Source organism: Hylobates moloch, unplaced genomic scaffold, assembly GCF_009828535.3.
Source record: "Hylobates moloch isolate HMO894 unplaced genomic scaffold, HMol_V3 SCAFFOLD_16, whole genome shotgun sequence".
Lineage (NCBI taxonomy): Eukaryota > Metazoa > Chordata > Mammalia > Primates > Hylobatidae > Hylobates > Hylobates moloch.
Genome location: NW_026652291.1, coordinates 14,027,118 through 14,050,196, shown reverse-complemented (window position 1 = coordinate 14,050,196; position 23,079 = coordinate 14,027,118). Strand labels below are relative to the sequence as shown.

General features: G+C 38.7%; 1 protein-coding gene across 3 annotated transcripts in view; it reads right to left on the bottom strand.

The window, feature by feature from the left end:
- Positions 1-209: 209 nt before the first annotated feature.
- The window catches only part of PPP4R3A (protein phosphatase 4 regulatory subunit 3A), a 52,572-nt gene continuing 29,702 nt past the window's right edge, over positions 210-23,079 (bottom strand). For 2 of the 3 annotated variants that reach the window (XM_032179530.2, XM_032179531.2), the window contains exons 6-16: positions 19,169-19,246; positions 18,665-18,781; positions 18,069-18,224; positions 15,489-15,620; positions 15,281-15,383; positions 13,117-13,275; positions 7,310-7,479; positions 4,792-4,934; positions 4,119-4,309; positions 3,450-3,676; positions 210-938 (exon numbers count right to left, since the gene is read on the bottom strand). In XM_032179530.2, coding sequence (XP_032035421.1) covers positions 828-938; positions 3,450-3,676; positions 4,119-4,309; positions 4,792-4,934; positions 7,310-7,479; positions 13,117-13,275; positions 15,281-15,383; positions 15,489-15,620; positions 18,069-18,224; positions 18,665-18,781; positions 19,169-19,246 — 1,587 coding nt within the window. In that variant the 3' untranslated portion in view covers positions 210-827. The remainder of the gene's footprint in view (positions 939-3,449; positions 3,677-4,118; positions 4,310-4,791; positions 4,935-7,309; positions 7,480-13,116; positions 13,276-15,280; positions 15,384-15,488; positions 15,621-18,068; positions 18,225-18,664; positions 18,782-19,168; positions 19,247-23,079) is intronic. The other variant, XM_032179532.2, reaches the window with a different exon arrangement.

The following is a 23,079-nucleotide window of genomic DNA, read 5'->3' as shown; positions in this document are numbered from 1 at the left end:
AACTCTAAACAAATTAAGAACTGTGATGTAGAACAAAAATTACACATGGTAAAACAGGTACCAGCACAACGCGTTAGGTTATATTACATCAAAAAAAGTTTTAATGGTCCCAAATATATATACTCAACAACTAAGCATACACTCAGGGGAGGAAAAAAAAAATCAAAAACAAAATAAAACAAAAAAATTATGACACAAATGACCACATCTAGAATTCCACTCAATCTTTAATCAAGTAGGGAGAAGTCCCCACTTAAAAAAAAAAATCTGCAGTTTGAAGGGCAAAGGGAACAGATAAAAAAGAGGAAAACTTTATACTCGCCCCTCCCCCACAGAGGTTTTCCAAACCTGTTGTAGCTTGACTAAAATGTTCAGAATGTATGATTTTAAAGGCAGGTCTCTTTATACAAAGAAACTGCTGGCATTCTTGACTAGTGAAGAATTATGGCAGAAAGGCCCATTCTTCTGAGTCTCAAACATGGTCCAAGAAAGCATATTCTGATTGTAGCAACTGACCAGTCAATCCAGAGTTCCACTTACAAAACCCCTGCCCTGTTGGCTTTTTGTTTCCATTTCCTTCCCTGAGAAAAGGGCAATGTGTGGTCCAAGCTGGAGAGCTCAAAGGCTTAAGTCTTTCCCCTAAATGTAGGATATCCCCTCCTCCTGCTCCATTGAATTGGCACTTGATGAGCAGAAGTCAAGTGTAAGAGGCTGATCTGTGTCAGTCATTCACAAGAGACCACTGCGCTTTGTTGTGGATTTTGTATGGGGGAGGGGTGGAGAACCAGTTTTTTTCAACAGGTACTGATCCTAGGCCGTTGCCATTATTATGAATCAAATTTTGCTTTCTTTGACAATGGTAACGTATCTTCCTTATCTTCATCCTCATCATCATCTTCATCATCATCAGGATAATCTACCAGACCCACGAGGCCTCCCTGTTCAGAAATAAGGATTATTTAAAGAACAGAAAACAAAACATATAAACACACTGGTGTTTTCTGGCTAGAGAAAGAAAATAGATCCTACCAACGTAGTAACGGTGGTTATTTCTGGGTGGTGGGACTGCGTTAAACTTGAATTCATTATGTTTACATATTTTCTAAATTTCCAGTAATAAACATGCATACTTTTTTACAATAAGGGAGAACTTTGAGTTAATTAGAATTAAAGCAAAAAAATTTTTTTTTCCAAGTTGGAGTCTCGCTATGTCACCCAGGCTGGAGTGCAGCGGTGTGATCTCGGCTCACTGCAGCCTCCACCTCCCGGGTTCAAGCAATTCTCCCTGCCTCAGCTTCCCGAGTAGCTGGGATTACAGGCGCCCGCCACCATGCCTGGCTAATTTTTGTATTTTTACTAGAGACAGGGTTTTGTCATGTTGGCCAGCCTGGTCTTGAACTCCTGACCTCAGGCGATCCACCTACCTTGGACTCCCAAAGTGCTGGGATTACAGGCATGAGCCACTGCTCCCAAACTAAAGCAAAAAAATTTAAGTAGTTTATAATCCTAGCAAATTACCCAGGAGTTAGAAAATGAATGAAAAATGTTTCAAGACTTAATAGCACATTAAAGTTTTTTTAAACATAAAGTCTAAAAATAGTATAAAAATGAGGCTAATTCCAGCACTTTGGGAGGCTGAGGCGGAGGGATCACATGAGGACAGGAGTTCGAGACCAGCCTGGCCTGTTAATTAACATGGTGAAACCCTGTCTCTAATAAAATTAAAAAATTAGCCAGGCGTGGTGGTGCACATCTGTAATCCCAGCTACTCGGGAGGCTGAGGCACAAGAATCGCTTTAATCTGGAAGGTGGAGATTGCAGTGAGCTAAGATCACGCCACTGCACTCCAGCCTGGGTGACAGACTGAGACTCTGTCTCAAAAAAAAGAAAAAAAAAGAAAGAAGTACTAAAATGAAAACTGCAGCAGATAGAGACAACCAGAAATGAGGGTAGACAGGCTTTCTATTAGATGTTAGGAAAGCAGTTCTACCCTGACTCTTCCTCATTTCATCTGGGTTTCCTTTTAGCCCTGCTCCTTCACCAGAAACCACTGCCGCTTGCTTTATTTATTTATTTTTTGAGACGGAGTCTCACTCTGTCGCCCAGGCTGGAGTGCAGTGGCCCCATCTCAGCTCACTGCAAACTCCACCTCCCGGGATCACACCATGCGCCTGCCTCAGCCTTCTGAGTAGCTGGGACTACAGGCGCCCGCCACCACACCCGGCTAATGTTTTTGTATTTTTAGTAGTGACGGGGTTTCACCGTATTAGCCAGGATGGTCTCGGATCTCCTGACCTCGTGATCCGCCCGCCTCGACCTCCCAAAGCACTGGGATTATAGGCGTGAGCCACCGTGCTCGGCTGCCGCTTGCTTTATTTAGACGCTAAGGGAGAAATTCACACTGCTCTGCTCTCAAGCCTGCCTCTTCATTTCGGCGTGTCTCAGATTCACTTCTTGGCTGTTAGGAATCTCCAGCTCATGCCAGAAAAAAAAAGACTGAATGGGCATTACGTGTCTGATTTACATCAGTGATTCCCAAATGTCAGTCTTTTAACTGCTAGTCTGCTAGCCCAATAATCAATAAATATATTATGTCTCAAAAGAAAAGGGTGGTTGGCATAAGGAGCCCCCAAAACTGGTTTTATTCTGAGATTGCATGTTTTCTATACTTTTTCTTATTAAGATTTTGTTCCTTTTTGAGACGGAGTCTCGCTGTTGCAGTAGCGATCTCGGCTCACTGCAAGCTCTGCCTCCCAGGTTCACGCCATTCTCCTGCCTCAGCCTCCAGAGTAGCTGGGACTACAGGTGCCTGCCACCACGCCCAGCTAATTTTTGTATTTTTAGTAGAAACGGGGTTTCACCATGTTAGCCAGGATGGTCGATCTCCTGACCTCGTGACCCACCCGCCTCAGCCTCCCAAAGTGCTGGGATTACAGGCGTGAGCCACCGAGCCCGGCCCTTGTTCCTTTCTTATATGAAATGTTAGTGACAGTAGATGTTTAGTTTTCTTAAAAAACAAAAAAAAAACAAAAAAAACCCAAAAAAAACCTTAACTGGCAAAGTAAAGTTAGAAGTATCCAGGTATTTAGATTATCATTTCCCCACAAAGGCTTTATCTGGGTATTAGTTAGGAAAATTTATTCAAGAATAACTGAAAACCTTAAACATTTCTGTAAATGTTTTGACATACAAATTTGAAGTTTCAGTTCTAAAATGCAAAATACCCAAGTAAAAATTCACACTATATTCAGACTTGGATTGGTCATAAAAAAACTTTCAGAAATTTCTCACCCTTTATATAAGTTCAAGTGGTGGGGGCCCTCATCCTCTAGTTCATGAATGTTAAATTAGTTCTAGGTGGCAGTAACCAAAGGGAATCTTAGTTAAAATTATTGTTGAGAAAGCTTCAATTGGGAAAAAAGGGGGCAAAATAGGAGCCAAAAATGTACCTTTGTAGTAATAGCTGCCGTCTGAGATGTATTTTTAGGTATGGATCCAGGAGAGCCTGGAGATCCTGGGGATCCAGGTGATCCCGGAGAACCAGGCAGATTTGTTGTAGATGACTGGCTGGTGAGGTTAGTCTTCGTTCCACTGGACAGGGAAAGCTTGAAACTTGGGCTCTGCCGTCCAGAAAGATTTGTTTTCAGAAGCACTTCCTTTTCCTCACTTTCTTTTACTAAAAATGAGAATACTGTCAATAGTTGTCCCCCATACTCATTCTTTTTTAAATTTCCCCAAATGAGGTAACACTAAAACACATTTAACTAGCTTACTACGCTGGGTAGAAACATTGAAGTTCAATTTACAAATGAAGCTTACCAAAATACTAACCACAATTCCATTCATTGGATCTTACTCCAGAGAAGTGAAACCTTCAGAATCATATTCAGTATCCCTACCCTTCCTGAAATAGTATATTCCTTATTTAACTCAAATTAAGAAAACTTAGTCTATGCCTGCACAACACTGCTATTCAGTCACATCTCATAAAGCAATGGAGTCTTTAAACCCCATGCCATCACACATTCCAAGCAAATAATCATTTTGTCAAGAAATAAGAATAAATCTAGAGTAAGAAAGCCTTAATTTTCTCTTGCCCATTTTTTTTTTCAACATACATTTCTTCCTTTCCATGAATTTACTTATTGGATCCATAATATCATCATCATTTTTAGTTTTGTCAGATGGAGACACTACAGCTTCTCCATCTTCCATGTCATCTTCATCTGTGTTAAACCACATCTCTTCTTCATCTTCTAGTGTTCTGGCATCTCTTCGATATCTGTGATTCCTCAAAATGGAACGCATACTATGAGTAGAGAAGAAAGAGTAAATAAAAAAAAATATATGGACTTAATTGTACTGTTACAGATGACGTATTAAACTTGTTAACATAGGGAATTAACATGAAATTTACAAATATTAAAATATCAATGTAAATCCAGGTATTTAATTACAAAATTTTAAAGAATAATTTGTAACCTTAGTAACTTGTAAATTCAAAGCAAGTAATATAATGCTCTGATTCTATTTTGAACACATGAAGCCTCACTTCCACTGTTTGGTCTTTTTTTTTTTTTTTTTCCATTATCTAGCTTGATACATGCCTGAGGTACTATACTAATAAATCTTCAGGGAAACATTTATGTTGACCCTTACAGGAAGCTACAATTTCTATTTGCTATCTGCTGATTTCCCCGTTTCTTGTCAAGCCAAATAATATCAAATAAACAATAAAGCCACTACCATACAACTTGCTGAACGAATAGGTTTAAATATACGGTAATTTACCTGTCAAGTTTGGGATTATCTTGCCTTTCTCTTTGTTGTTCAAATCTCAGTTTTAATCCTTTAAATGTCTGTACATAATCTACATCTTCCAGTGCTTTCCAGTAATTTTCAATTACATGAGCAGTTAATGATTTTATATCTTCCTACAGAAAAGAATAGTAATGAAAAAATGATAGGAAAATGTCATTTTAGCAAGATGAGGCTTAATTTAGTCAATTCATACCCACCAAAAATAGCTTAATTTCATAAAATTACATAATCTTAGAGATAACCAAACAATAAAAAAGGGAATAACGTACACTGGCTACTATAGTAGTCCTAGTAGTCCCCAATTTATCTATGGGTCTTTTTTTTTTTTTTTGAGATGGAGTTTTGCTCTTATTGACCAGGCTGGAGTGCAATGGCGTGATCTCGGCTCACTGCAACCTCTGCCTCCTGGATTTAAGCGATTCTCCTGCCTCAGCCTCCCGAGTAGCTGGGATTACATGCATGCCCCACCACGCCTGGCTAATTTTGTATTTTTAGTAGAGATGGGGTTTCTCCATGTTGGTCAGGCTGGTCTTGAACTCCCGACCTCAGGTGATCCACCTGCCTCGGCCTCCCAAAGTGCTGGGATTACAGGTGCGAGCCACTGCACCCAGCTATCTATGGGTCTTTACAAAGTAAATGCCCAGGTCTTGCCCTAGGTGATTCTGATGTGCGGGCTGGGTATGTGTATCTTTTAGAGATGGGGTCTCGCTCTGGCACCCAGGTTGAGATATAGTGGTATGATCATAGCTCACCGCAGCCTTGAACTCCTGGGCTCAAGCAATCCTCCCACCTCAGCCTCCCGAGCAGCTAGGACTATCGGCATGCACCACCATATGGGGCTAAGTTTTAACAAAAAATTTTTGTAGAGATGGGGTCTTGGTATGTTGCCCAAGCTGGTCTCTAACTCCTGGCCTAAAGCAATCCTCCCACTTTGGCCTGCCAAAGTGCTGGGATTACAGGCATAAGCCACTATCCCTGGCCATGGACATATATGTTTTATTAATTAATTTTTATTTTAGGTTCGGGGGTCCATGTGCATTATTTGTTATATGGGTAAACTGCGTGTCACAGGGGTTTGGTGTATAGCTTATTTCATCACCCAGGTAGTAAGCACAGTACCCAATAGGTAGTTTTTCAATCCCCACCTTCTCCTACTCTCTACCCTCAAGTGGCTCTGGTATCTGTTGTTGTTCCCTTTATTTCCATGTGTACTCAAAGTTTAGTTCCCACTTACAAGAGAGAACACACAACAGCCATGCGTATTTTAAAAGCATGTCACAGGCCGGGTGAAGAGGCTCACGCCTGTAATCTCAGCAGTTTGGGAGGCCAAGGTGGGCAGATCACCTGAGGTCAGGAGGTTGAGACCAGCCTGGCCAACATAGTGAGACCCTATCTCTACTAAAAATACAAAAATTAGCCGGGTATGGTGGCACATGTCTGTTATCCCAGCTACTCTAGAGGCTGAGGCAGAAGAATCACATGAACCTGGGAGGTGGAAGGTGCAGTGAGTCGAGATCATGCCACTGCACTTCAGCCTGGGTGACAGAGTGAGACTCTGTCCCCACCCCCCTCCCCCACTCCCACAAAAAAGCATGTTACAGAAAAGTTCTGGAGATGAATAATGGTGATGGCTGCCAACAATGTGAATGTATACTTTAAAATGGTTAAAATAGCAAGTTTAATGTTTTATATTATTTTATCCCAACTTTAAAAAAAGCATGACATCCAGGTACTGTGGTATGCACCTACAGTCTCAATTACTTGTGAGGCTGAGGTGGGAGGATCGTTTGAGCCCAGCTGGGCAACATAGCAAAACCCTGTCTCTAAAAAACAAACAAAAAGCCATGCCAGATAAATTTGCACAGCATCAATGAGAACCACTAGCTTATTACATTACTAGAGAATAAAGAGTATTATGAAATTGGTCTTTAGAAATGTGTAAGTTAAGAAAAACACATTCAAATGCTTATCTGTCAAGTGTAGTTTTGCTTTCTTAAAATGATTACTGTGACCATCCTACAAAGCAGCAGTCCCTAACCTTTTTGGTTTCATGAAAGACAATTTTTCCACCAACTGGGGTGGGAGTGGGGGGACATGGTTTCAGGATGAAATTGTTCCACCTCACAGTTAACCAAAGGGTTCATGCTCCTAGGAGAATCTAATGCTGCTGCTGATCTGACAGGAGGTAGAGCTCAGGCAGTAATGTCTGCTTGCCAGCAGCTTACCTCCTGCTGTGCAGCCTGGTTCCTAACAGGCTATGGACTGGTCCATGGCCAAGGGGTTGAGGACCCCTGCTAAAAGATTTGTAGCTGCTGAGAGGTAAGATGTAGCTTGAATCAAATCTCTCACAGGCTTTTGGTACTTTCGTTAAAAAAAAAAAAAAAAATCTCTCCAAATATTATAATTTCAAGCCAAAATACTAGGTAATGCATATTCAATTTTCTCAAACAATTAAAACGAAAATTCTAATTAAAAATACATAACCTACCACTCTAATAAATTCAAACATCTCTATTATGGCAGAGTTCATCAGATTGTAGCGGGATCCATTGTTGAGAAAAGCTTTGACTACTGGTTCAAACAAAAAACTTTTCATTATGTAGCGGTTGTAAAACTCATCTTTTAATCCAATAATCTTTCTCTTAAAACGAAGGGCACCTGAAACACAGAGGCATTGTTGTTTAAATCACATACCACTCTTCCATACTTTAGACTTACCAAACAAAAATAACCATCAAACAAAAAAAAACTAACACATATCAATAATTATTTATGATGTTTGCACTTCCGGAACTGTGAACCTAAAGATAAGGATTATGAAAGTGTTATCAGAAAAATGTCTTCTAAAAGTAGTATATGTCATCATAGAACACAAGTCTTAGAAAGCCAGAAAAATCCTGAAAATAAACCAGTTACTAATGACCAAAATGTAATTTAGATCTAAAATAAGAGCTAAGACAAACGAATGAACCTATCACACTACTTAAGATGAAAAAATTCAACATGACCTTTTATATTCACCTTAATAGAAAAAACCAGTGTTTTATTAGGGCAATCCACTGTATAATTTGATCTTCAATATTTTTGGACACTCTTACTATTTTGCATTGTAGTTCATGGAATTTTATTTATTTGTGGATGTGGCTGTAGAAAGGCCATAAACCCACAAAAATCTGCATGACCCAAAATTTGCCTTGCCATAGTTTAAAAATAAATTTAGAGGATGTTATTTAAAATGTGGTCCTCTATGCTTATTGTAGCGAGTATGCTTTTTAATTTTTTTCTAGTTTTCATTTTCATAATTAATTAGGCTTTAACTTACAGATTAAAAGGTATATTTACATCTTGAGGTATGGGGAGTTACTTAAGTCACCATTCATCAAGACACAAATATACTCAGACAGCTAGACTTCAACAAAGCCCTCTTTACCTAAATGGAATTATCAGTAAGTTAATGCCCCAGTTATTGTAAACAGTGCAAAAAAGCATACTCACTTCATGCAGTCACATCGTCTTCGGTTGGCAAGATTAAATATTGTGTTTGTATTTTGGTTTCTTTGGAGATCATGGAAGTGGCTCGTTAAATTGCCAATTTGCTATTAATCAAGTCCTTCATGAGCAGGTAGCCAGGCAACCATGCTGACACGGTTTCTGGGTGGGAAGGCAGAGGAGTAAAGCAGCTCAATTTTTCTTTAGTTGGCAGAAAAGAGGTCCACAAGTGAATGCCCAATTAGGTACAGTTGATTATTAACTGCCTTAACAATGCAACTTATTTAAGAGTGTATCTTTCTTAAGAAACACTCTGGGCAGGGAGTTTCTAAATAGTTTATAGAATAATAATTGCATTTTATTTTTTAAACTACTGAATATTTTTAAAAACATACTCATGGTGAACTAAGACATTTTAAACACTAAGAGGCATCTTTCTGTGTGATAAGTCAACGCCTAACAAGGGTTTATTTTCCCAAAACAATATTTTCAGTTTGTATTTTTAAGGTTATTTGGCAAAGGAACTTACTGAGGCATTTCCATTTTTAGGAATAAAAATCAGTACTTTAGAGCTCATGCTAATAGACCACATTTTAAACTTGTAATAATTAAGGCAGGAGTATTACTATTTTAAGAATTTGTACTCCAACTTTGCGGGCTTTGTGGAGACTTGTGTCCTACCATAACACACAAACACACACACACACACACACACTGACCCCTCTTGTCTGACTGTAGTTCCTAGGTGAGTGGAAAACTCCTTTCCTGAAATTCACTAAGACAAAGGAATGTAGATGGCACCACTGCACTTCCTCAAGAGCACTTCTATCCAGAAACTGCTGGGGTAGATAGAAGGAGGTTCTAGTGGTCTTTTTGTTTTGGTCCTTATTTCCATTTGCTCTTACATTTTTATATCAAGAACTTTGTATTATTACCACTCAAATCCATTCCTTAAAAGAAACCCGCATCAAAAATATCCAACCACTATTCTTTGCTGTTGAGTAAAAAGCTGCTTTCAAAATTTTACCAGTAAGATCTTGGAAGTCAAGTCAAGTAGAGTGGAGAAAGCTTTTAGGATAGGCCAAGTTGGCATTGCCACTGGATTTTCAATGTAAAGCACATTCTGCTTCCACTCACATCTCTAACCTTCATTCACATTTCCAGGAACCTCTTGTGCTTAGTTTCAATCATCTCTAAAAAAACACTATTTATCTGTACTTTATAAAACGTGAATTTCATGTAATAAATTTGTGACTTTTTACCTTGTAACTAATAATTGAATAAATGCCTCTATAATAAAGCTTTATTTCATTCCTTTTTAAGATTTCCATGTTTTTAACAAGAACAACAAAACACCCTCAAACAACGTAAAAGTATGAGCTAAAGGGCTACAATGTAAGATCCAAGGAACTTAGAAAGGCCAAGGAAATTGATAGATGTGATATCTAGCCTATAAAGACCGAGTTTAGAAATGATTGCAAGACACACCTACATACTTAACTAGTTGTCTTTAAAGATGACAAAGTATAATTAAGCAGCAGCAAATATAAAAAAATTAAAAGCTCCCTAAATCCCCAAACTGTTACATTTAACTGCTCATTACTGTCTGCATTTATATATGTGCACCTAAACTTAAATATCAATAAACCCTCCTTTAAAAAATACTATACCTAATACTTCAACGTACACTTTTTTCAGAAGAACCACAAGTATCTTAAATTTCCTCAAATTTATTTTAGTTCTTAGATATCTTTGATAAAAACTCCTATTGCATACTACAAAGCCAGTTCTAAAAAGCTTGTTCCTAATGACAGGCATCTTTGTTAGGAAGATACTTATATATCCTCAACCCTGGGAAGAGAGGTACACCAAGAAGTCCTTTCAAAGAGTTAGGTTTAATGATAACCTGACTCAGTTTGGAAAATATCAACAATGAAACATAACTAAGATTTTGCTAACATACCTAGTTTCCAACAACAAACTTTCATTTACTTAAGATTCTCTCCAAAGTTCTCATTAGATTATGAGAAATTTTCTTTGCAATACTGCAAGCAAAATAATGAAATGAGGAACTGAACTAAAGAAAAGTCCTTTCCTTTCAGCTGCATTGTCCTGACTCTCTTTAAAAATGACCAAGTAGGCTGGGCGCTGTGGCTCACACCTGCATCCCAGCACTTTGGGAGGCCGAGGCAGGCGGATCACGAGGTCAGGAGTTTGAGACCAGCCTGACCAACATGGTGAAACCCCATCTCTACTAAAATACAAAAATTAGCTGGGCGTGGTGGTGCGCTCCTGTAATCCCAGCTACTCAGGAGGCTGAGGCAGGAGAATCGCTTGAACCCAGGAGGTGGAGGTGCAGTGAGCCAAGATCGTGCCACTGCACTCCAGCCAAGGCGACACAGTGAGACTCCGTCTCGGAAAAAAGAAAAAAAAAGACCCAGTATACTTTGTCCACATGCCACTTTTTTTTTTTTACCCAATTAACAAGAATGCAATACTCTCCCATGACCAAGACACAACTCAAGTTACCACTTGTGTGAAATTTTTCATCTGCCTCATTAAATTATAATGAATTATTTCCACTATGCATCCAAACACACCTCAATATAGTGCTTATTACTGTTGCATTTTGATTTTCACATGACTCCCTCCTCCTAATGAACTGATTCCGTTGATGGCCAAGTCCAGGTCATAACCATCTTATTTTCCTAGTACACCAGATATAAGATAGTAATCAAATCTAAGATGCCACTGACTAAGCTACCAATTATAGTGACATGCCATTAACCCATTCATGCTAGAGGTTGCAAATTTTTTTCTGTAAAAAAAAAAAAAAAATCAGACCTTGGTGATGACCTTGAGCAGGATATAAATAACTCCCACAAGCTCAGTGTTCCAATAATGGAACACTAGGCATAAATAGGTTAATTGTAAGACTCATCTTGATTTCAGAGATAATGTGTAAAAGTGTACTTTTTGAATCAATGAAATATAGTTGTGTTTAATATGTTTGGTAAAATAAAACTAAATTTATTCATTTATTCAGTTTTTCCGTTCTGCTCTCAAATCCCCTTTTCTACACTTGAACAAAACTCTATTATCAACATAAAAGAACAAGTCAAAGAGCTATAAACTCCCCCTCTAAACTTGGCCTTGGTGTTCTCACTTTTTCTGTGATAGTATATGAGAAAAATGAATATAATGTTGCCCTGATAGGAAGTTTAATGAATTTTAAAAGAAAGCAATGTTGCTTTTATAAAATATAAAATTTATTGTTTTTCTTGGGTAGGGAGACAGTGTCTCTCTGTTGCCCAGACTGGAGTGCAATGGCACAATTTCAGCTCACCGCGATATCAGCCTCCCAAGTAGTTGGGACTACAGGCGTGCACCACCACACCCAGCTTTCTATTTTTAGTAGAGATGGGGTTTCACCATGTTACCCAGGCTGGCCTCGAACTCCTGACCTCAGGTGATCTGCCAGCCTCATCCTCCCAAAGTGCTGGGATTATAGACATGAGCCACTGTGCCTGGCCATTTATTTATTTATACTTTTTTTTTTTTGAGACGGAGTCTCGCTCTGTCGCCCAGGCTGGAGTGCAGTGGCGCAATCTCGACTCACTGCAAGCTCCACCTCCTGGGTTCACGCCATTCTCCTGCCTCAGCCTCCCAAGTAGCTGGGACTACAGGCGCCCACTACCACACCCGGCTAATTTTCTGTATTTTTAGTAGAGACGGGGTTTCACCGTGTTAGCCAGGATGGTCTCGATTTCCTGACCTCGTGATCCACCCGCCTCGGCCTCCCAAAGTGCTGGGATTACAGGCGTGAGCCACTGCACCTGGCCTATTTATACATTTTAAATAAAATTTTAAATTTGTAATTATTTTAATAATATGTAATTACAGGATTTTTAAAAAATCAATTAAGCAAAACAATTAGAAATGAAGTAAAGAAGATTAGCAAAAATGGATATATATTCAGGCCTCTAGTGCATGACTGACTGCTTCAAACAACAACAACAACAACAACAACAAAACACTCAAACTTACCTTTAAAAACCAAAAGGCAAAAATTAAATTACCACCAGAAATCTCTTACAGAACCTCTAGGGTGCCCCTAAATTTGGTCTAACAACTTACCAGTAAGGACCACTTACATATGGCAACTCATTACCTGAGATGTCTGGCTGCTGCTTGATAAAGAACATTCTGGATTAACCTATTTTCAATTCAGAAACATGGTTTTCTCTAACAAACTAGGGTCTTAAGAACACTGTGAAAGTCATTTTGAAAAACTTATGTCTAAGAACAATCTTGTTATGAGACTATATTGCTCTAAAAGAGTCTACAAACGTTTTCATAAAGGTCCACCTAGTACATATTTTAGGCTTTGTGGGCCACATATGGTCTCTGTACCATATTCATTTCTCTCCTCTCAGGCCACCTTTTAAAAACGTAAACATGTTTCAGCTTGTAGGCTGTACAATCATAGGCCATGGGCTGGATCTGGCCTCAGCTGTAGTCTGTCACCCCTGCTATAAAATATCCAAGGTAAAATAATCAAAGTGCTGTTTTAGTAATGGAATATAACACTGTAGACACATTCTACTCCCTTACTGTATATTAAGTAAGAAGAGAGAAAAGAAAAACACCTGCTCAACATGGCAAACCTGCATAATCAGTGGCAGAGCTAGTATTAGAACCTAGATCTCTTGATCTGTAAATCAGTGGTCTTTTCATTTGGGCAATAAGATGTAAAAAATACCAACATGCCAATATATAAAGATGATAAATAATTCTAACACTTACATAATGCCAAGAAAGCATGCTTCGAGGCCATAAGAACTAGCACTCTCCGGAGGATATCCTTATTAATAATGTAGTTCTTTATGTGGTAGGTATGGTGCTCCACACAAAATGTTAACAATTCCAATACAAGTGCCAATAGTTGGGCAGTCTGAAAATCATCTAAAAGAAACAAAACACAACTAATTATATTTAATGACTAACATTTTTCCTTCTAAAATGTAAGAACTCAAATTCTAATCAAGTAAAATCTCTTCTATTAACCTAAATATATTAACTTGAGGGAGGAGGAAATCAGCATTTACTGAATGCCTAACATGTGCCAGGAATGGTGCTTTACTTTTTTTTATTTAACAACCCTATAGGAAACTGGTTTTACATTATGAGCCTATTAACTAACTAGACCCAAGTTGGAAAAGTTAGTAAGGCAGAGTTAGGATACAAATCTAGAGTATCTGCCTTATTCCAAAATTCAAGGACCCTCTACCAGGTATCTTAGCATGTTCTCCAACAGATATAGCATATGAGGTTTTGCCAGACACCGTGTCTTCTTTGGTGCAATTACTCTCTCTCCCTGTTCCCTCGATTCCAGTGTGTTTTGTGCCTCCTTTACTACTTGTAACGAGTCTATACTGAATTATAATCATTGACTTATCTTTACTCCTCACTAGGCAGCAAGCCTCTGAAAGGCTTTTTTTCAATCCCCCACATTTAGATTATAACACAGTCCTTCACAAAATCACAATGAGTTCTCATCTTAATAAAGGTTGGAGGAATAGAACATGTGGTTTGTAAAGAAGCCTCGAGCTTTACCTAATAAGAATAAAGCAGGTAAGAAAAATGGACATTCACATTTCATGGACTTGATTCTGGAGTTACACAAAAAGTAAATTTAACTTGTATTTTATGTGAGTGCTATAATTATGCTATATTAAGAATTCAAGGCTGGGCGTGGTGGCTCACACCTATAATCCCAGCACTTTGGGAGGCCAAGGTGGGCAGATCACTTGAGGCCCGGAGTTTGAGACCAGACAGGCCAACATGGTGAAAACCCTGCCTCTACTAAAAATATAAAAATTAGCCAGGCGTGGTGGCGGGTGCCTGTAATCCCAGCTACTCAGAAGGCTGGGGCAGGAGAATTGCTTGAACCTGGGAGGCAGAGGTTGCAGTGAGCCAAGATCTCGCCACCACACTCTAGCCTGGGCAACAGAGCAAGATTCTGTCTCCAAAAAAAAAAAAAAAAAAAAAATTCCAATAACAAAATAATATATTTACTCCTAAAGCTTAAATAAGCAATTTCCGAATGTAGACCTAAAACGACCTCCTAAACACACACACACGCTAAAGCTGTAATGAATAAAATGCAAAAATAACAAACCTTAACATATCTTCAATATAAACAAAAGTAGCTTAATATTGTGCAAAAATCCTAGCTCTGTCTATACATCTGGAGTACAAATAATTTAAAATGAATTTTTCCATAGCTACTGCCTTCTATTTATATTTCACCAGTGGAGATGCAAACTGAATACAAATATTGTTCAACAAAAAATTATCTTATTTCTTTTACATGCTTCTGTTATCTGATTACAGTACTTCTAGGGAAATTTTTTTTTTTTTTGAATCGGAGTCTCTCTCTGTCACCCAGGCTGGATGGAGTGCAGTGGCGTGATCTTGGCTCACTGCAAGCTCCGCCTCCTGGGTTCATGCCATTCTCCTGCCTCAGTCTCCCCAGTAGCTGGGACTACTGGCGCCTGCCACCACGCCCAGCTAATTTTTTTGTGTTTTTTTTTTTTTAGTAGAGATGGGGTTTCACCGTGTTAGCCAGGATGGTCTCGATCTCCTGACCCCATGATCCGCCTGCCTCGGCCTCCCAAAGGGCTGGGATTACAGGCCTTTTAGGGAAATTTTTATCATGAACCTTTCTTTTCAAAATACATTATTAATACTCCAGGTTGCTTTTGATAAAAACAACCAACCAACCAACCAATTATTAAGACCTCTATGTTAATCTGATGGTTTGAACTTTTAAAGACTACTTTTTAAAAGGTGTGTCCTCCCAGCCTCTACCTCCCACTAGCTGCCTCCTAAAAAGATTTACTTAACACCAGCTTGGAATTCAGCATTCAAGAACAGAGAACTTAACTACCAACCTGAATTATCTTACCTTTACTAGGCTTGTCTTCTGTTGTATTTGCTAGTAAAGGAGCAGTGAGAACATGCATACAGTGCTTGTAGAAGAAACCCAGAAATTCAGTCTTTTCTGTTTTCTAAGGAATCAAGAACAATTCCATGAACTTTAACCGCACTGGTTCCTGCCAGCAATACTACAATATACTAGCTATGAAAAAAGAGGGAAAATGCTCATGGCTTACATTGGCAGTGGCTAGCATGTTCTCCGGGTCAACTAAAGTTCGAAGCAGGCCCATAAGTTGGACTGCTCCTCCAAGTTCAGGATCTGTATCACAAATCATATGTTCTATAATGAGGTTGATGAGCAAAATATCCTGGAGAGAAAAATAGACATACTCAGGATCACTTATTATGAGAGAATGGAAAAAGCAAAAACTAAGACACATACCACAGCATTATACCTAGGCTCTAGCTGTTCTGTTAACTACAAAGTGAAATGTTTAACTCAGTGATCTGACAGGACATATGACAGTGTTTCATTCCCTAAAGTGTGGTACAGGGACATAGCCCTAAATAGAAATTTCTTGTCTATTATCTTTAAATTCCTCTGAATAAAGCAAAAGCAAAGTTTTAGTTTGGTGATAATACATCTTTACAACTTTCTAATAATGTAATCTACCTTTTGAAGAAAGCCAGTGGGTTTTATGACCACAGCTTTAAGAGTAAGCATATTTAGGTAGGATTTAGAACATCACTCTACTTTCATTGCTTTTATTTTTATTTTATTTTTTTTTTTGAGACGGAGTTTGCCTCTTGTTGCCCAGGCTGGAGTGCAATGGCACGGTCTCGGCTCACTACAACCTCCACCTCCAAGGTTCAAGTGATTCTCCTGCCTCAGCCTCCCTAGTAGCTGGGATTACAGGCATGCACCACCATGCCCGGCTAATTTTGTATTTTTAGTAGAGACAGGGTTTCTCCATGATCGTCAGGCTAGTCTTGCTCCCTACCTCAGGTGATCCGCCTGCCTCAGCCTCCCAAAGTGCTGGGATTACAGGCGTGAGCCACCACGCCCCGTCTATTGCTTTTATTATTCCAGAGTCCTTCTATTTATGGCCAATGATGTATGTTCTCCATTTGTAAAAGTGATAGAAAATTTCCTTTTAAAATAAATTTAGGAAAAAATTATCTGAATGTCTGAAATTGGAGAAAATGAGACTATGGTATTTAGAGAGTGGAGAGAACAAATGGATTATACACATTCTAAATATCAAAATAAATAGATGGCTGGTTTTCCTGAGGTCCTATTATGACTGGTATTCCTCACCTAAGTAGTAAATAAGATTGAGAGGGATTCAGTGAGGAAATCCCTGTTCTTGTCTATGTGTATGCAAAGGCAGGATGGACAAGGGATAGAGAAATGCAGACAGTAGATGGAAATGATGATCAAGAAGAGTGGGAATCAAGAGTCCTAGTGACTGAAATGTTATTCTGTTGCAAAACAGAAAAAAAAAAAGAGTCCTACGGTGTGTATTTTGAGGTATATCAACACATGTTCACATGTTCAGCTCATGGGTTAATGGGACCAACAATAGCCTTTATTTTCAGTAATACAGATACTTTGGTTCTCAAAGAATTTTTTTTTTTTGAGATGGGGTCTGGCTTCGTCACCCAGACTGGAGTGCAGTGGAGCAATCATAGCTCACTGCATAGTCAAACTCCTGGTCTTAAGAGACCCTTCCTTCTCATCCTCCTATCTGGGACTATAGGTGCATGCCACCATACCAAAGTTTTAAAAATTATTTTTGTACTAAAGGAGGGTCTTGCTATGTTGCTGAGGCTGACGTTAATATTTTATAAAAAAAAAAAAAAACACGACACAACAGTTCGAACTGGTGCTTTTTTGCACCAATCCTGCACTATACTTTAAAAATAAAAACTTAAACATAGCAGTTACATGGCATTCCACTTCCTTTTGACATCACAATACATTAAATAGGATCTTTTCAAAAAGCAAGACAGTCTATTTTCTTATTTCGTAAAAATACCACAGGCTGGAATTCTAAACAGATTTTTTTTTTCCTTAGGGGATCTTTATTCCCCTCCTCCCTTAAGAAGAATCTGACAGCAGGTCCTTCTTACTCATTCTTACGTAAAAAGTTGCTTCTAAATTGTTATAGGGGAAGCAGGAAAAAATCAGAATCATTGGTTCAATTATTTTAAAATAAAGGAGAGCACACACATTTAGTGCTCTCACATGTCACGCACTATGTGATCCAGGCGCACCCTTCACATTACCAGGATATATTCTCTATTACTTTAAAATCTGGTATATCTCAGATGCTAATGTGTGTGAGTGTTTGTGAACAACGTAACAGCTTGTTCTCTATGGCTAGGCAGTAAAGAAACAGCACCCTTCATATTTTAAGGGACTGTGCTACATTTCTTCATTCTTGACGATTCTGAGAATCTACCCTAAAGTCAATGTTTTCCTAGGTAACTTACTCATAATTCCCCAGATACAAGAATTGATTGACTAAATGATTTAAAAAAGACAACATAGCAAGTTGACTTCAGAATTAAAAAAAACAAACAAACAAAAAAACCTGACATGAACATTTTAAAAGGCAATTTAAATGAACATAAATAATTGCTGTAGGACAAATTGATAAACTGAGACAGGAACCAATTTAGGGGAACAATAAGACATCTGATATTATGGCTACACTTTTCCCAAACAGCAACAATTAAATCTTAAAAGTGAATAATAAAAAGTTATAGCTTCCTATGTATAAATACTTACTATTAGTACAAATAATATTTACCTTGCTGGTTATTTTTTGCTCTGTTAACTTCTTACTTACATCATCATTCTGTTGTGCCTCCTGCATGACAAACTCTCGTACCATGGATGGATTATATTCAACCAAGTATGAGAATATATCAGTAGCAGCACTTCGCACCTGTGTATCATCCATGCCCTGCAGACAAAAAACATTTATTTTTCCTGTAATTATAAAAATATGGAACCAATAGCTATGTAAATATCCAAACCTAACAAAACATATAAAAAAACTGCAATGTAAAAGAAAGGTCAAAGAAATTCTTCTGCATATAAAACTCTTACTGTATGGATAAAATTATACTTTCTAAATCATTTATTTCTGTTTGCCCATTTTAACATTTCAGCTAATAAGCTGCAAAGCTGACAAATTATCATTAAATTATGGAAAATTCCTTTAACTGCATTCTTTTAATACTGTGTGAAAACTGTCTAATATTGGAATTTTATAGCTTAACTTAATGAACTACACAGCTAATATTAAATATTGGCTATAACAGAATATTTGCATGTAGCATTAAAAATATTAATTTTGGGATTAAAAAATGGTAATTAAAAATGAGGAGACACAAAACTTACAAGGATGACTTCTAAAGCTGGTAATATGCCCATGTTTGACAAAGTCTTGAAAAAAGCATCTCTGTTTTGAGGCTGTAGCGTTTGGGAAAACGCACAAAATTCTTTTAAAAAGTTAACCTGAAATTAGAAAAAAGGATAAGTGATATAAAAAGTTTATTTTATTTATTTATTTATTTATTGAGACGGAGTCTTGCTCTTGTCGCCGATGCTGGAGTGCAATGGCACAATCTTGGCTCACTGTAACCTCCACCTCCCGAGTTCAAGTGATTTTCCTGCCTCAGCCTTCTGAGTAGCTAGGATAACAGGTGCCCGCCACCATGCTTGGCCAATTTTTGTACTTTTTAGTAGAGACGGGGTTTCGCCACGTTCACCAGGCTGGTCTCAGACTCCTGACCTCGTGATCCACCCACCTCGGCCTCCCAAAGTGCTGGGATTACAGGCGTGAGCCACCAAGCCCGGCCAGTTGTTTTATTTTTATGCCTTTCATAGTATCTAATTTCTTACCAATTCCTGTCTTTTTTCCTCATCTGTTGCTTCATCTGTTAGTTGTGCAAACAAATCTGTCAGAAATTTTTCATCTTCCTGTGAAACAAAGGACAGATGCAATTATGTTAATGCTAAGATTGTCCTAAAATATAATTTCAGGACGCTTTAATATAAACAGCAATAACTAAAAAAAGGAAAGGTGGTATTGGCATTCTTTTTAACAGAAGGAAAAACCACACTATTAAAGTATAAAATTTTGTCAAGACTCTATTTTCTAAGCCTATATAAAGGCCAGGTAGTAAATATTTTGAGCTTTGTGGCTCATGTGGTCTCTACTACGAGTACTCAACCCTGCTCCAGTAGTAGGAAAGTAGTCACAGACAACTGGAAATGAATGGATATGGCTGTATTTCAATAAAATATTACTTACAAAAATAGCAGGACCAACACTTGCTGACCCCTCACTTTCACAGGTTTTATAACCTTAACTTTTAAAAGGTAGGTTCTACAACCTTTCAAATGAGAATGAAAAGACAAAGCTACTTTAGTGTTTTAAAGATACAGAGAATGACTCAATTGTTTAAAAAGCAAAATTTAGAACTTTTTGTTTTACTTCCTCATTTTATAATTGAGACTTGGATTTTAAAATTTACCCAAGCCCAATTAAGGTGGCAGAGCCTTCATCATTGCCCGGTCAATGTTTCTCATCGCTATTTTTTCATCAAGATCTTGGCTTTTGTTTTGTTTTGCTTTTTGAGACAGAGTCTTGCTCTGTCACCCAGGTAGAGCACAGTGGTGCCATCTCGGCTCACTGCAACCTCTGCCTCCCAGGTTTAAGCAATTCTCCTGTCTCAGTCTCCTTAGTAGCTGGGACGACAGGCACACATCACTACGCCCAGCTAATTTTTGTATTTGTAGCAGAGATGGGATTTTGTCATGTTGGCCAGTCTGGTCTTGAACTCCTGGCCTCAAGCAATCCACTGGCCTGGGCCTCCTGAAGTGCTGCGATTACAGACATGAACCACCATGCTCGACCAAGATTTTAATTACATACTATCTCAGCTAGTGGAAGTAGATTCAATACCACTCCAGCCCTAGACATGCCTCACTCTAAATACACATACACATGGATGTGTATACAAGCTCCCACTAGATTACTAGCTCCACATTCACTGTTGTGAGTGCTCCAGAAAAATCTTCTGTGGCACTAAGTTAGTTTGGTTATTCCCACCTTTACTTTTTCTAAAATGAACAAATACGTCATACCTCATTAATATGATCTTGACCATGTTTGTTACCCAAATGGCATCCAATTTCAAGACACATCCCCAATACACTATATTCTACCAAATGGATATCAAATGGTTAAAAAAGACATTCTCTGAACTGCTGCAGTTGGGGGTACAGAAATAGAGAAAATAAGAATATTTATGGTACTACAAAGGAAGCAGTCGATGTTAAGAGGGTGTGATATTTATTTTGTGTGCATGGGGCTATACAAAGTGGGCAGGAACCTGCATTAAACTGTACCTTAATCACTTCTTGCCAAAACATTTGTAAAATGCTACAGCCTTCACAGCAGCACTTTGGATAGAAGTGTCCAGCATCAAGAGAAACAGATGTATTGGCAGCCAGTATTTTATACAGCATATTGCAGGGAAGCAAAGACTTAACAGCTTAAAATTATTCATACTTAATGAATAAAACTGGCATTTTACATGTATGAAGACCAAGAAAACACAGAAGTGACAAATCCCCACATAACAAAAACAGAACCATATGGACCTAAAGAAAAGGATCAGGAGAACTCAGTATTTTAGTTCATACTTTTCCTTTTTTTGCCTATCACTGGCTAATACTTTAGAAATACAAAATTTTCTAAACAGGAACAGACATATGATTAAACATACTGCTTTATATGTAATGTGTGCTACCAAGCAGCTCTTACTACATTTATTGTCTTCCTTTCTGTACTTAACAAATTCAGGTTTCAAATAAATTTTACTTATACACCTGAGGTGAAGTCTTGAAAGATCTTCCAAGTCATATTACACTTATCTGCAGCGGTGCGACCTTGGCTCAACGCAACCTCTGCCTCCCAGGTGCAAATGATTCTGTCTCAGCCTCTGGAGTAACTGGGATTACAGGCATGTGCCTCTGCATCCTGGATTCAAGCGATTCTCCTGCCTCATTCTCCTGAACAGCTGGGATTACAGGTGTCTGCCACCACGCCTGGCTAATTTTTGTATTTTTAGTAGAGACGAGGTTTTGCCATGTTGGTCAGGCTGGTCTCGAACTCCTGACCTCAAGTGATCCACCCACCTCAGTCTCCCAAAGATCTCTTATTCTTACAGTATCATAGGCATCAAAGAATAAAAAACAACGTGTGTGTGTGTGTGTGTGTGTGTGTACGGGTGCAAATAACAATTCTTTCTTTGTACTACACAAACTTTCCTGTTGCCCAGGCTAGAGTGCAATGGCGCGATCTCAGCTCACTGCAACCTCCGCCTCCCAGATTCAAATGATTCTCCCGCCTCAGCCTCCCGAGTCTGAGATTACAGGTGCCCACCATCACGTCTAGCTAATTGTTGTATTTTTAGTAGAGACGGGGTTTTGCCATGTTGGCCAGGCTGGTCTTGAACTCCTGACCTCAGGTGATCCACCCGCCTTGGCTTCCCAAAGTGCTGGGATTATAGGCGTGCGCTACTGCATCCAGCCCCAGGCTAGTCTTTAACTTCTGGGTTCAATCGATCCTCCTGCCTTGGCTTCCCAAAGTGGTGGGATTACAGCCACTAGGCCCAGCCTATGTAAACTTCTATTTCAGTTAGAATAGACCAATTCACACACTGGGATGACACAGTAAGAGCTATTCTAACTTTGGGGGTGTTACAAACGCAAATTGTTGTCTAGCTCTCAGAGACTTTGACTCTGTTTTGTGCAGAATTCATGATTCTGCACAAAGGGGATTGTGATGCAAACACCCTAAAACACCAGATCAGAGAGATTGGGCATACTATAAGAAAAAAAAAATTCTACATTTTAATAAGCAATTATCAATAGATACTTAAAAAATTCCCACGAATCTTACATCATATTAAACACTTTGTTTACATGCCTGACCTCAGTTAATTTTCAGACAACTTTACAGGGTAGGCATTAATGTCACTATCCTTCAGATGGGGAAACTGAAGCTTTAAGAAGTTAAGGCTGCCCAACTCACATAGCTACTGAGAGTTATTACAGACGGAGCTGAAACTCAAATTCCCACGGGTTTAACTCACCCACAGGCACACCCCTTAGCAAAACGTGGCTTTTGGTAGGGATACATGCAATTATAATTTGTCCCCTCTGCTACATTCCCTAGACCCTGAAACGGGACTTTTACTGTATCATTATCTGGGAATTTTACAAATTCGTTTTAAATTTTATTTTTTTTTGGTAGAGACAGACCACAGCACCTGGCCCACAATTCTCATTAGAATTTATATTCTGTATTTAGTGACATTTCTCTTGGCTTGGTGCTTCATTCTTTCCTCTTCCAATCTGTTCTATTCGATGCATAATTCATAGAGTAATAACCCCAAAGTTCAGCATTCAACCATTTCATTATTATCCTCCTATAGTTGAGTATGGTGGCTCATAACTGTAATCCCAACACTGCGAGGCTAAGGTGGGAGAATTGCTTGACGCTAGGAGTTTGAGACCAGCCTGGGCAACAAAGTAAGACCCATTCTTTACAAAACAATTTTAAAAAGGTGGGTATGGTGGCATGCATCTGTAGTCTTGGTTAATTGGAAGGCTGAGGTGGGAGGATGGCTCAAGCCCAGGAGTTCAAGGTTGCAATAAGCTATGGCTGTGCCACTGCACTCCAGCCTGGGCAACAGAGCAAGACCCCAACTTAAAAAAAAAAAAAAAAAAAATCAGGCTGG